The sequence below is a fragment of the Globicephala melas genome, chromosome 17 (assembly GCF_963455315.2).
Source record: "Globicephala melas chromosome 17, mGloMel1.2, whole genome shotgun sequence".
NCBI classification, from domain to species: Eukaryota; Metazoa; Chordata; class Mammalia; order Artiodactyla; family Delphinidae; genus Globicephala; species Globicephala melas.
The window spans coordinates 71,637,064-71,652,658 of record NC_083330.1 but is presented as its reverse complement, the minus strand read 5'-3'; the positions used below and the strand labels follow the sequence as shown (position 1 = coordinate 71,652,658).

The window sequence follows — 15,595 nt, the reverse complement described above, 5'->3', positions numbered from 1 at the left end:
TCACACTTCAAATTCATCCTAACCCCTAGCACCTCCAAACGTGATCTTATTTGGACATAGGGCCTTTACAGAGGTAATCGAGTTAAAATGAGATCATCAGAATGGTCCCTAATCCAAAAGGACTGGTGTCCTCATAAAAAGAGAGAATTTAGACATAGAAATGGACATTAAAGGAAGATGACATGCAGACACAGGGAGAAAACTACCATCTACAAGCCAAGGAGAGGGTTCCAGAACAGATCCTTCACTCACAGCCCTCAGAAGGAACCCACCCTGCCAGTACCTTGATCTTGGACAACCAGCCTCCAGAACTGGGAGAGAATAAATTTCTGTTGTTTAAACCCCCAGATTGTGGTATTTTGTTACATAGCCCGAACTAATACAGTGAGTGACTATCCAGTAAAAACATCCATTCTTTGATTCACAGAGAGCCTGCTGTACCCCTGTGTTGCATAGAAATGCTGATTGTAATGATAATTCTTATCATGTCAAATAACACATATTACCATGGCTAATGTTTACCAACCATTTCCTATTTGCCAGATGCACTGCGATGTGCTATGTGTGTTGTTTCATTTAATCCACACACAGCCATGTGCATGGCTGTCCTGGCCACGACTGTGTGCACATTTTAAGGAGGGACCACTCTGGGAGCACCCTGCCTGCCCAAATCCCAACTCTGCCCACTGCCAGCTCCAACATGGGGTAAATCGTACTCTGTAAACTGGAATAGTCGTGTCACCTGATGTCACCTGAGTCACAGAGAGGGTTTCCCATATGCTAAGGGTTACAGCTTGCTACTGATCCTTCTAGCCTCCCTGAGGGGAGGGGTGGAAGCAGCTGTGCCGTCCTCCCATCTGGTTTTCCCAACGCCATATCGTTGTCCCCAGTGTGTGTCGTGGCATAAAAAGTCAGTGGGCTTGGACACACGGTGAGGGTGAGGGCTGAATGGATTGATGCCTACAAACTGCTTGGAGCATAACAAGCACTCAGTAACATTTATTAAAGATTTACCCCCTGTGTGTTGACCCCCAAAACCAGAGCTTCTAGCTCTGCCGTGTTGCTGAATGTACAAGGGCGGACACGCTGTTACTTGTAAAACAGGGCATTTTCAACCAAAACACGAGCATTAATAGTACTGATAGGAATGCTGCCACCCCCACACTTTCCTGGTCAAGAGTGTTGCACAGTGGGGGTTAGGTCTGGTTATATGGCCCAGGAGGACCAGAAAAGACCCACTCTGATGATTCAGGGGCTTGGGAGGAAGGATGGAGAAGACAGCACATCTTCAGGCTAGGACAGGGGTGAGCAAGAAGTTTCTGTTAGAAGCCGAATAGTAAATGTCAATATTTTAAGCACTGTTGGCCACATTCATTCTCTGCTGCATGTTATCTCTCTCTATGTCACATTCTAAGCTTACAGGTCTTGCACAGAAACAGACTACAGGCTGTGGTTTGCGACCCCCAAGCCAGAAGGCAGAGCCAGAAGGGACAGGGGTTCAGTCACTATGTACCATGACGGATGGAGGGTCTACATTCTGGGAACCAAAAATCCAATAGGAAACTCGACAGGGAGTTTTGTACTTTTTCCGGGAATGAGGAGCCATCTGGGAAATGCCATCTGGAAGGTAAAGTATTGTAATTTTATGACATGTTGATAGTTCTCCTTCCTAGCCTGGCATGTTAATGTCCTTTTACAAAATGATTCGTTTGTTTTGTTTTTTTTTAAAGGGTTCTTATTTGGTAGAATGAAAAGGTGGCAGACATGAGCTGCCCTCCAGCCCGAGGATAGAATCCAAGCCCTGCCTGTCTTCTCGACATGGAGGTGGTCTCCCCCGACTCCTGACCCAGCCTCCTGCAGTTGCCAGCTCTCTGAAATCATCCGCCTGCTGTCACAGCGAATCCCCGAACCTTTCTCATCCTTCCCTATCCGCTGTGTCCTGGAAACAAGGGTTCTTACCATAATGTCCCCTGCCCTCATTCTGAGTCACAATCTTCCAGCTATGAAACCTTCTAGTACTTCTCATCCTCAACTAGGGGTGCCTGGTCATTCTCCCACATTCTTCAAATTCTTTGCCAGCCAGCTGGTAATTTTCATCTTCATCCCAAATCCTGCTAAAACCTTGGGGGACTTTGTCATCCATGGGGAAAGTAGATGGCCTATTTCATAGTCTGGTCTCAGTTTCCTGGCCTCTTTAATCCCAGAAAACTGTACTTGCATTCATTCCAGCCAAGTACCTCCACAAGCGCATCCCAAACCCTGGCCCGGCACTGAGCTCCGTCACCCTGTAAATCCCACTTGTCTAAGGGACACTTGCTGTTACGTCCCACAATCCTCCTTCCTTCTAGCATTTCTGTACTTTATTCCATCAAAACCAGCTCTTTAACTTCACTGTGATTTCTACTCTCTTACCCTCCACACCATGTTATCCATCTTCACTGGCTCATAAACCAAGGCCTCCGATCGGTTGGGGTCCATCATTTCAACTTCCCTTCTGCCACTGCCCTCAGCCCCCTTTCCTCCCCGTTGGGTTAATCTGATGGGCCTGCTGCCTCTGCAACTTGTCTTGGCCTGAGTACGGCTAAAGAAATACCCACAGACAAACAGATTGGCGCCTTTACAACTGTTGGATCTTCAGCCTCCAATGAAGTCTCAACACAGCCTGACAATGTAGTCGTCTCTCTCTTGCATTCTCCCCAGGCCTGGGTATCACCATGACCCCTGCACTCTCAGCAGGTGCCTGACTTCTTGCAGCCCAGAGAAAGAGGGACCGTCATCAGCAGCAGCTTCAACTCCCCACCCTCCAGCTACTCTCTACGAACCATCCCATCTTTCCCTCTTTGTTTCTCCTGAACGGAGAAAGGGTGGCTGTTTGAAGCCAATTCCCCCATCGGTGCTTGAGAGCTTGACCTCACCCCCTCAGGGACATCCATCTACCGACTATCCCCCCATCCAGGCCCACTCCCATCCCTCCTATATGCCCAGTCTACCCCTGAACACTGACACTTCACTCTTTGCATAAAAACGTACACACATTTCTCCATTATTAAAACAACCCTTTACTCTAGCCCAAGGTTTCTTAACTTAGGGTCTGGGTTTAAGGGGGTCCGTTTCCCTGAAAATACATGCAAAATTTGGTGCGTATGGAGGAGTATGTTGTTTTCAATACATTCTCGTGGGTGATTCATGGCCTAAACGTGATAGTTACTAACGAATGTTCTACAGTTCCTTTTTTAGCTGTCAATCTCTTTCTTTTTCTTCACAGCCAAGATTTTTGGGAAAGTTTGTAGTTTCCATTTTCTCAAATCACTACTATGTAGTTTCTTCCCTCATCACCTTGTGAAATCTGCAAAGGACTCTTCATGACCAACCCAGTGAATGCTTGCAGTCCCCAGCTTCCTTGAAGCTACTGACCACTTGACCCACCCCTGGTTTCCATGACACCACGTGCTCCTTCTAGCTTTCTAGCTGCTCTTCTGGCTTCTCTTCTGCTCTTCCCTTAAAAACTGAGATTCCTCAGAGATCTGTCCCTGACCTTTACTATTTGCACCCTACACACTCTCCGTGGGTGATCTCATGATCCCCATGACTTAAAATACTACCGACATGCCAGTGATTATCAAATGTACCTCCAGGCCAGACCTTCACCCAAGCCTCACGCTGAGATACTCAGTGCTCACTAGACACCTCCAAGCAGATGTCCCTGAAGCATCCCAAACTCAGCATGTTGAAAGCTGAACACTTACATCTTACTTCCATCCTCACCCACACTCTTTAACTGGTCCCCTCCTTATATTCTCTATCTTGAGAAGTGGCACTCCACCCACGGGACTACCTGACCTGAAACGTTCAACGTTATCCTCACCTGGTGTTTCAGTAGACTGAACGTCCATCTAGAAAGGTCATTATAGAAGAAAAGTCAAAATGAATATTAGTTTCAACTCTAAATTTCAGATTCTACCATTGTAAGTGGATGGGGTAAATGCATTTATCTGATTTGCTAGCAAAATGCACGGCCCCCAAGTTTCCTCACGTTCTGTCTGCTGCCTCCCTTGCCTGCTTCTCCAGACACTTCTCTCATCTGTCCACTTCCTACCACCCCAAACTCACATCTGGCCGTCTAGCAACACACTCTGTGTTGTCTGACTTTGTTCACTATTCCCCTTGTTTACACTTACAAAGTGAAGTCAGTTTATGCATATGATGAGCTTGTATCATCCTTCAAAACCCAACTCAGATGTCACTTCCCTTGGAAACCCCTCTGAAAGACTCCTTCCTCCACCACGCCGCCGTAGTTTTTCTTCTGCTCTAAGTATCTTCTAAATATGTCTAGTGTTCCACTAATATGCTGCATCGAAACTTACTTATGTTCTTTTCTCAGTTAAAATTATGAGCATCTTGAGATCAAAGACTCTGCCTTAGTTTTCATTAATTCTCCAAGACCTATCATGAGAGCATATAAAAATATTAACAATAGAAACAGCAATATAGCTGTAGCTAGCATTTATTAAGGGATCTACATGCTAAACAGGAATAATGTCATCACAATTTCGCATGAGCCACCCAGTCCATAAATATGTAATGAATGAGTGAATGAACACAGCTCTTTAATTAATAAAGGAGAAATGAGACACTCATCCTTTTTTCATCTCTATAAAGATTAACGCTAGAATTATTCTCACACCACAAGACCTCAGTAAATAATTATTGAATAAATCAATTAGCTGATCAATTAATCACATAGGAAGCAAGTAATGGGCATTTGATTTCATAATATCTCACGTTTACGTGATGCATTCTAGTTTGTGAAACATCTTCACTTACACTGTGATATTTAATAATGACATCAACCTGTGCATTCACTGTATCACTATTACTATTTTGCAAGGGACTAAACTGAAGATCAGAGGTGGGGAATAACTTGGCTAAAGTCACAGCTCATGATGGGCAAGCCAAGAGCTTGACCCAGGCTGCCCCCTCCCAATCCCCGCCCTGCCACAGCTGCCCCTTTCTCCCCGTGGCTCAACTCCAGACTCATAAACTGGTTCCCTTTAGTGGCATGTACATCTCAGGCAGGGGTTTTCAAAGACATCGAAAATGGTCCAGCATCTGTTGAGATTATGAGCTTGTGGTTGGTGAGTAATCATCTTCTACACGGCTAACTTCAAAGACACTTCTAGAGAAATGTCTAAGAAAAAAGCATACACATGAAACCAGACTTGGAGCTATACTCTGTCCATGTCCTCATGACAAATCACTAAATGCATTGCAAGCAAAATTCCTAGTGGAAATTCAAAGGCTCAGATTGAATCTGATTTCTCTCTAGGAAGTTTGACTCCTGTCAAGTGGAACCCCCCCAAATTCCACCCACATGCAAAGGCTACCTGGGAGGTGGCATGATAAATGGGTTACTGAGAGCATCTGAATTCCTCTTTCTTGGGGTCATTGTGAGTGATCCCAGGGAGCTGGGGAAAATTGCAGAAATTTGGAGGCACAGATGCATATGAGAACCAATGGGAGCTGAGTAAAGTAATTCCAATGATGCGGAGGCTTCCCTAGAGACACTGAACAAGAGCGTGGGACGGAGGCCATCCTGACCTCTGAGTGGACTGTAGGGAACTTGCACAAGGTCTGACAGCTGGTTTGAACCCGGGCGGGCAAACTCCCAACACTGCACTCCTGCCCTCTGCCTCTCCAGTCAGTGTGAGGGTAGGGCCCCTGCTGCTGTCGCCACTCAGCATGCATCCACTAGGCACGCTAGGCACTGTGCTAAGCACCTGCCCTACACGACTTCATCCAGATCTCACAGCAACTTGTGGATGGAGGTGATATTATGAAAACTCTGCCTCAAGGAGCCCAAGGCTCAGAGCAGTGAAGTGACTGGCCCCCATTACACAGAGTAGGAATAGAACTGGAATTGAAACCCAGATTCACCCAGTGCCAAGGTCCCTCTGCTTCATTGCTTCTGCTTCTCAGAACATCTGCCAAGAGCCGTCTGCTCATCTGCGGGTAAGTAAGTTATCACAAAACAGAAGGAAAAAAACAAAACACCTTAAAGCATAACTGAGCCAATCGTCAGAATGACCAAAATAGAAAACTTAAAGAGAAACTTAGAGGGCACGTAAACCACCCCCCACCCCGCACAGTGAGGGAATCTCCAACATGCTTGAATACCCCACTAACGGGGAGCTCATCCTCTCCACCTTGCTCCATCCCAGCAGGACACACCACGACTTCTTCCTCCGTCCTCTGACCCCATCGCCTCTCACCTCATCCCCCACTGCCCCTCCCATGACACCAGATGCTCTGTCTATACTGAAGCCCCTCCCTCGGTCTCTCCCGTGCTAGGCTCCTCTCCCCTCCTGGACTTTACTCATGGGGGAGGGAAGGTGATTGCTTCCTTGGTAAATTGAATTCAGTTCCACCAAGGAGGCCAGAGAATTCAGCACAGACTCAACAGTGGGGGGAAAAAAATCAATGAAGAATGACCAAAGGATCATTAAAAAAATTTTTTTAATTAAAAAAAACTGTGTAGCCATTGGTAACATAGTATTACCTTTTAAAATCAACAGCTAAAATTGTTATAACCTATAAAACTAAAGGAAATCTACCACTGTTGATGGATTGCATTCAGGAATGGTCTACTCCATAGTCAGCTACTCAGAATGGTTAGAGGGCTCCTAGGAAGGGTAAAAAACCGTCTAAAATATTTTCCCCCAAATGCTTAGCAAATGGTCTGAATTTCCACTCTTAAAAACGAAATCTTTCTGGTTTACCCACTTGTTAAAATGTTACCACTCTTGGAGAAAATATTATATTAAAAAGAAGGTAGGTCCTAGGTTGGCATATTTTGTTCTTGGTTCTACTCCCTTCAACTCAGTCGAGCAAATAAACCCTTGATGGACCAGGAACAAAACTGTTGTTGTCTGGGGAGGGAGTTATCAAGGTAAATCCTCTGTTTTCTCTAGCCTCAAAGATCTAACAAAGGTTTAAGACACAACTATTCAGCAAACATTGATCAAATGCCTCCCAGGCCCACTATGTACACATGCACAGGTTGTATACTGTACAATTGCAGGGGCAGCATTCACAAAGATGACCTGTGAAAAGGATCCCTTAGAACTGGCAGTGCTTGACTTAATCTAGCTATTCCAACACAGTCAGCCTTCACCAGACATTGGGTGCAGCAATTTTACATATAATATATCTTTCCAGCTTAATAACAGCCTCCTTGAAAACATCATCATCTCCATTTTATAGGTGAGACAACTGAGATTCACAAATATCTTTTAAATTAGTCAAGTTCCCATACCTAAGGAGTGGCAAAGATAGGATTCCTGTATCCCATGTGTGTTCCAATCCATTCATGTGGTTACCATTCATTCATTTATTCATTCTTTCAACAAGCATTAATTGAATCACTGTTGGTTTTAAATATTAACCTAGAGCAAAGTGAACATTTATATATTTTTTTCTTTTTTAAAAAAACCAAACAATTATAAATAAAATAAGACTGAGAGTCTACTAGACACTTTGCTAAGTGTTTAGGATCAAACCATGAATTACAAAATAACTGCCCTTTGGAGCACGAAATCTAGCAAGCAAGCAAGCAAGAAACATATATTCATTCATTTGGTAACTATTTCTTGAGAACTGACTAGGTACCAGTCATTCTTCTAAGAGCTAAAATAGCAGTGAACAAGCCAGATAAAGTCCCTGCCCTCTGCGGCTTCCTTTTTAGAGGAGGGCAAACAAATACTCAAGAAGTAAACAAGTGAGAAGATTTCATAGCAAAAAGATAAGAAGACAATAAAGCAAGGTGAAGGGGTAGAGAGTGCCGAAGGGGCTGCTTTGATGGGGTGGTCAGGGGGGTCTCTTTGAGGCGGTGATGTTAGCTCAGAGCAGAGGAGGAGCCAGCCCTGACGACGTACTAGGATGAAGGCTCCATGGGGCAGGGCTTTCTGAGGCTCTGTTCACTGCTGTAGCCCCAGCACCCAGTGCCAGGCACAGAGTAAGTGCTCACTAAACACCTGTTGAATGAATAAGCGAATGAACAGGGGAATGGCAGCCGAGGCAGAAGAAACTATAACTGTGTCCCAAATCCAGCATCTCACCAGCTGGCCGGAGGCTCCCTCCTGCTTCGTGGAGAGAAGTGAAGCCTTCCAAGCTGGGGCCCAGTTTCCCCACGTGTCCCACTTTCCTTCAGTCTGCCGTGGCTGTGATCCCAGTTTGCCAGCTGTTCTTCCATCACAGTCCCTGGGTCTCAGAGAAGCAGAGAAGTGGTCCAGGGGAGCTGCCACATGTAAGGCTGTGCCCAGAGCACACTCAGCCCTGCCAGTTACAGCTACCCAGGCGCCTCAGGGCCGTGGCAGATGTGCATCCTGGCCACACGTGTTAGTCTGGGCACGCAGCTACTAACTAGTCCCAGCACTCTCGACAGACTGAAGGTAGGAAAGAGTGCGTGCCTGCCAGCCTCACCTTGATGGGCCCTGAGATACGGGATCTTCCCCTGGACAGCACTTCCCGTGAAGTAGGGACAGAGTGTACACCGTGAGGTCCAGAGAGAAAGTGTGTGTTTGTGTGTGTGTGTGTGTGTGCGTGTGCACACACCAGCTCTGTGCATATTTGGAAAGGAGATTTAAGTTTTATACAAACATTAGGCAATTTTGGAGTCAGTGCCTGATCACATGGCCCTTTCAGCCCAAGGACCAAAGGGATTAAGAATTAGCTTGTGTGGGCTAATGCACCACCAGACTCGTGGCTACAGCAGGCAGGTGACAAGGCCCCAGGGTTGGTGCAGGGCAGCCTGCACAGTTTTAACAGCACCCATTCCACCCTCAAATGTGCCCCAGATGAGATTATTAAAGTATAACACCACTAGGCTGCAGGCTGTGATGTCCTCCAGATCCCCCTTCATTAATGAAGGGCTCTTCCCCAGCTGCTAGGAGGGCTGCTGGCAGATAGACCCCACTGTCAGCCCCTGCAGGGAGAGTGACCCCTAGAAGGGCAGCCCGTATCAGTGAGTGACCAACGTGAGGGCATAACAATTTTGAAGATCGTCCCAGCATCCCTAGAGGTCAGCTGAGGCCTCCTCTAAGGCTGCATTGAACCTCAAGTTCTCCCTCTGCCCTTCTCTTTCCCTCTCCCACCCCTCTTGATTCCATTCCCTTAAAAAATGACCTGCATACTGAACTCAGAGTCTGATTCCTGAGGAACCCAACCAGCAACAGTCAGCATCTTCAGTGGGGATACTCTGGATTTGGATTCAGATTGGGTTTGAACCCCAGCTCTACCATTCATTAGTTATGTGACCTTGGGCCTTTCCGACCCTCAGTTTCCAAATCTGTAAAATGGACATAATGGTGCACACTGCCTAGGGCAGTTGTGGGGATTAAAATATGGAAAGCATTTAGCATAGTGATTGACATATTTAGTCACTCAATAACTAGGAATATAAAAATTCATGATTTTATAGCTCTGCCCTTAACTGGCTGTGACTTGGGAGAGTCACTTTCTCTCTCTCTGCCTCAGTTTCCTCCTCTATAAAAAGATGGGTTTGGACTTGGGCACTATTACTGACATTTCTTAAACACCCACTCTTATCAGGTTTTGTGCCGAGCCTTGTACTTTATTCCACAACACAAGCCTACTAGGTTGATATTTCTTACTTTTCACCATCATCCTCATTTTACAGAGGCCAACAAAGGCATCAGGAGGCTGAGGAATTTGGCCCCAGAGTACCCATGTGTTAAGTGATGGAACGGGATTGGAAGCTGGGCAGACGGACTTCAAATCTCATCTCCACACCAGAATGCCCCGATGTTTCCCTCAATTAGATGATGCACACAATCCTGCCAGTGCTGACATTTTTTAGGATCACACGACTCTGTCTCCAGCTTAGTGGAAAACATGTGCAGAAAAGATCAACTGAATTCTATCAACCCTTTGGCACAGCTGTGAAAAGCCAGAGGCAAAGCAGACAAAAGTGATTGACTACAAATCGCAGGTCCCAAAAAAGACTGCTGGTGTGGCCACTTCTACCTCCATATACCCAGGGACAGCTTTGTTGCTGTCACCGGGCTCCAGGCTGGTGAAGCGGAGCAGGGCAAACTTTCACCAGGCATCCCTCTCAGCCGTGCGTCACACCCTCTCAACTGCAGCCTCACCCACAGCCTCGATCTGCTGGTAGCAACCTGTGATCACAGTCAAGGGCTGGGGCATTTTTTAAAGGGTACTTTGAAGTTCCTCAGGTGAAAGGAACTTAGAGTACAGGTATAACTTTTTAAAGACTCACATCTGTGTTTTCCCCTCGCTTGCAATCTAAATACTCTAAATTTGTTTCAATGGCACCTCTAAGAGAAGAGCTTCTGAGATAGTGGATGACAAGCAAAACGTCAATTCTCCTGGGAATTAGCCCTTGGAAGACCTCCCCGCCCCCCATTTGGCCTGCAGGAGGGGGCAGACAGTGGTCATCCTACAGACAGGGTCCAACTCTGAAAAGACATCTCATGCTAACCCTGAGCTGGGTTGTCATGGGTCTTTTAAGAAGCAATGGACATTTTCTCTTATGAAGAAATATCACCTTTACTGTTTTGCCCGTTTAAAAAAGCATACAACGTTTCCCTAAAGAGCGTAAAACGGCACTCTACATACAGATGACGCAGCTGTCCTCGTTCTCTCAAAGCCTAGCTTGTCAGGCACCAGTGCGTCTCCCACACAGCCCAAAGGGAGAGCGTCTGAGTCATTTTAAAGCTCATTATGGAACTGCCTAAAACCCTTCAAGGGTTTGTGGTACCCAAGGCACTCGGATGTTTGGCCCCAGTCCCCTGTCCAGCCTCCCTCCTGGCCCTGCAGTCCTGAGCTACCTGTACTTCCCTGCATGTGCGGTGCTAATGCAGGCCCCGGGATTCTGTGCGTGCACTGCCCTCTGCCCAGGATGCCCCCTGCCCCCTCCTGGCCATCTGACAAATGCACACTGGCCTTTATGGCACAGACTGGCCCTGATGTGCCTGGGTGCTTTCACTGTTTGTGGTGAATTTGGGGGGAGCCTTCCCCAGGCTCCCACAGCCACTGGAAGTGGCTTCACTTTGGTAAGTGGCTCATCTCCTTAAATTCTTTCTTCCTGTGCCTTTCTCCTAATTAGGTGGGATACTCTCTTTGCAAACAAGACCTTCAACACAGCACACCTTTCCTGGAACGTAAGTGACAATTCAGAATCCATTTTCCAAAATAGATATTCACCAGATTGAACTAAATTGAAGTGAAAGAGGAATCTGTTTTGCCATAACACGCTTCTCTGTTCATGCCCACCCTAGCGCTCCCAAGAGACCTTGCCAAGGTCTAGTTCCAAACCCAGTACGAAGTCCCACACCGGCTCCATGTTCAAGCTACAGCATTTCTCTACTGATCATCTTCTGCCTCTCCCACTGACAGCCCTAGGCCCACCACCCTGGACCGTTTCCAATGTCTGAATGCCTCAGGCTGTTTTGTGGTCCTGGGCCTTTGCATGTGCACTCTCTTTGGAAAGACTTTCTGAAACACACCCATTTGACAAACTCCTGCTGTCTTCAAACCCCGCCCCCGACCCGTTAATGTGTCTGAAGTCTTCTCGGGAGCAACATAGACCAAGCGTTTAGAGTGTATGTACCCAAGACAGGCCCCTGAGATTTCACAAGCCACCTTTGGCTTCACCATCCCCATCGACCAATGAGCTCATCAGAATCCCATTTTCAAAGAGGCTTTGAACGGGCAGCTTATACACACAATCTCATAAAAGAAACAAGGCCGAGACTTTAGGTCTCCCGACAAGTCTGGGGCTGGGAAGTCCATCTCTGTCACCCTTTCCAGAAGCTCAAACCAAATATTTTCATCTAACTTTGAGGGGGGCCAGGCAGGCACATGTGGGCTCCAATCCCAGCTTGATCATTTAACCTAACAGAGCTTCAGTCTCCTTATTTGAAAAACTGACCTTGTTACCATCTAACTTTCTTCTGAGCATTAAATGATTTATGAACTGCTTGGTATTTAATAAATATTTCCTTTTCTCCCCGAATAAAAAGTGCATAAAGATGAGGGTTTTACGTATGCTTGGTATATACATGCAAGTGTGAGCACACACACACGTGCACACGCACCAATCCATGTCACAATCACATAGACATACCAATACCCCGAAGGCAGAATGATGTCCTCCCTCGGACTCTCATCAAAGGAACATGCTCAACCTCTTAATTCCAACTTGGAAGCTCTAAGCACACATGGAATGTCGGCCCCCCATCTCTCCTGCTTTCAGATCACACTCGTCGAAGGCACATTTGAAAATACCGTGACATCTCATTCCGCCTTCAAAACATCTACTCAGCTCCATAGACTTTGTGTGTGTGTGAAGGGAGATGTGGAGTTCCACACCTTTTCTTTCTTTTGTTAGTAACTCAAGTCTCAGGAATACAAATTTTAGCAAAAACAGACTGGAAGCATTGTAAAATCACCTGAAGAGCTTTATGTGTTGATCGATTCCTATCTAACATATGCATTTGACATCAGGTACGGAAGTTTTCTTTATCCGTAAATTTAATAAATGATATTTTTAGTGATAATACTTAAGGATTCTAAGCACATGATGGAAGAAAAACCACTTTGAGGGACTTCCCTGGTGGCACAGTGGCTAAGAATCCGCCTGCTAATGCAGGGGACACGGGTTCGATCCCTAGTCTGGGAAGATCCCACATGCGGAGCAACTAAGCCCGTGTGTCACAACTACTGAGCCTGTGCTCTAAAGCCCGCGAGCCACAACTACAGAAGTCCAAGCACCTAGAGTCTGTGTTCTGCAACAAGAGAAGCCACCGCAATGAGAAGCCCGTGCACCGCAATGAAGAGTAGCTCCCGCTTGTTGCCACTGGAGAAAGCCCACGCGTAGCAACGAAGACCCAACACAGCCAAAAATAAATAAATAAAATAAATAAATTTATTAAAAAAACAACAACAAAAAAGAAACCACTTTGATTCACTGCTAGTAAGTCTGCAACAACAAACAAGTGTTTGGGACTAATTAGGCAATATAGATCTAGAGTCAAAAAATCTAGAGTTTTCAAACCCAGTAATTCTGCTTTGGAGAGTCTGCCCCCAGGAAATAATCTCAACATTGGAAAGAGCTTTATGTACCAAGGTATTCTTGTGGTATTTTCATAATAGTGAAGAGTCAAAAACAATCAAATGCCCAGAAATAGAGGAATGAGTTAGTGAACGACCGTGCGTCGACCTAGTAGGATAATGTGACAACCGTGGTTGATCACTGTACTGTCCTTGTTTCTTCATCACCAGATTGGGAGCATTTTAAGGGGAAGAACATAGACAGATGAATGAATGAATGATGCTACAAATGACATGCATACATGAATGGTTTAGACATATATAACTGTTTGGAAATATACACATGATGCAATATTAGGTAAAAACAAGACACATAACATTGTAGCAAGATTACAATTACTTTTCCATACAGAAAAGTCTAAGGAGATTAGGAAATAAACCGATGTATGAACTGACATGGAGTAACTTCTAAATAATTCTCTGATTTTTTCCTTCTGTATTTCAGCATTGTTTGAATTTTCTGTAATTAACAAATAGGAAAATAGGACCTGCCCCTTGAGGTTGGTGTGAAGATCAAATGTCTTAGATGTGAAATCTTTAAGTGCTTAGACATCGATATTCTGTACAGAATGCTCAGGGGAAAGAATACACACAAAGTCAGCTCTTGTAACTGAGGGAAGGAAGTGACAACATGCTTGAGGACATTTATACTCTCAGCCCAGCCTTGATGACAAATGATTCTCTCCTACACGAGCTACATGTTGTCCCTTCAGCCAGGACCATAATGACAGACATCTAGTGCCCCTCAGACATCATGTCACAGGACAGGAATGATGAGAGCCTCTCATTTCCTGACTAAGGGGAAGCAGAAAAGGGACATGCAGCGAAGCCCACGCTGCCCTGCCCGGTCCCACGGCGACCACCGCCCCGCGCTTCCTGCTGCCAGACAGGGTGTGTGCGGTGGGGACGGTGCCATGTGCAGAAGGAGATGGCAGCCCCAGCCCAGGTGGTGCTCCTGGGATCAGGGCCAGCGCTTGGCCTCAGATGTCACTGTGCTGCGCGGGGCACCGACGGCTCGGAGCCCCGGCTCCTCTGCACATAGTTCCCAAACGCTACTCTTCCTGACACGGCCCCGGGCTTGTGCAGGCCTAGTCACTACACAACAGGGTGCAACAAACCTTAGAATGAAAAGCAGGAGGACTGGGCTCCCGCTGCGCTCTGCGGCCAGTTGGACGCACTCCTTGGCTGGCATGTAAACTGCTGCGATGTGCTGCTGGCATTTGCCCTCTCTATGCATGTGTGAACTGAGAGGGGCTTGAGTTCATGGATGTGAGAGGGTCGTGGGAGTTATAAACTATGGGACAAAAGCAAGGAGAAAGATGAGGCCGCATCACATCGGAGAAATTAGGAAGACAGTGAACTTACCGCTCTCTGTGAGGGGAGGCAAACCCACCGAAGGGCAAAAACCGGAAGCGTCATTTTGAGCAACTGCAAAAGAAGACAACGGCAGCCCTTCAGCTCTTTTTTCACCCTTTCGATCATTGAGTCCTGAAAGGCAGGACTAGAGGTCCAACCTGGTGACAGAAAAGTCAAACTTGGAAGGCAGACGGTGGGCCCACAGTGCCCAGCACCAGTCCCGCGTGGTCAGAACGGGCTAGGCTGTGCTGAAGGGACGTCCTGACACCTCAGGGGCTTAAACCAACCTGGCACCACGTGCTCACTGCAGCTGGGCTGCTTTCTCTCCTCTGTGTCACCCTCCCTCGAGGCCCAGGCCGGAGAGACGCCATCAAGCCCCTGCCTCACAGACGCTGCGGCAGGGGACCTCACTCCTGCTCTCACAGCTTCGCCGACGAGTGACACACAGCACTCGCCATCTTCACGGCGTTTTCCAAAGCCAGTGGGTGAAGAAGTACAGACCTACCGGGCTCCAGAGAGTGAGCACCCAGGGACACACAGCGAACAAGTGAAACGCCCACCACCATGGCTTAACTGACTCACTCAGGGAGGGCACTTAGCCTGTCTGGGCCTCAGTTTCCACATCTGTACACTGAGGATGACACAACATATGCTGAGAATGGCTGTGGGCATGACAGGAGGTAGTGTAGGGCCAGACACAGGGTGAGAGCTCACTAGACGGCAGCTATTCACCGCAGGCTGCGTGGCAGGTGGACAGAGCCTGGAGTAGGAGGGCAGACAGACCTGGGCTCGAACCTCCATATGCCTCTTAGAAGCAGGGCAGATGGACAAGTTATCTGGCTTCTTCTGTACCCAGCTTTGGCGCTGGCACATGAGGATGATGTCAGAATTAAATGAGAAACCGTGCAGACCCAGCTTTGGCGTTGGCACATGAGGATGATGTCAGAATTAAATGAGAAACCGTGCAGACCCAGCAGGTGACCCGTGAGTGCCCATTATCCCCTTCCCCTTCCTCTTCCCTTACTGAACAAATCAAAATCTTCAAAGCCTCAGCATCCTTTTCTTCCAGTGGCCCAAACTAGGAGTGCTG

General features: G+C 46.9%; 1 protein-coding gene across 1 annotated transcript in view; it reads right to left on the bottom strand.

Annotated features, from left to right (window-relative positions):
• TG (thyroglobulin) overlaps nucleotides 1-15,595 on the bottom strand; it is a 241,822-nt gene that overhangs the window by 122,734 nt on the left and 103,493 nt on the right. Inside the window, exon 35 of the mRNA XM_030875854.2 lies at nucleotides 14,515-14,577. Within this exon, the coding sequence (XP_030731714.2) occupies nucleotides 14,515-14,577 (63 nt within the window). The remainder of the gene's footprint in view (nucleotides 1-14,514; nucleotides 14,578-15,595) is intronic.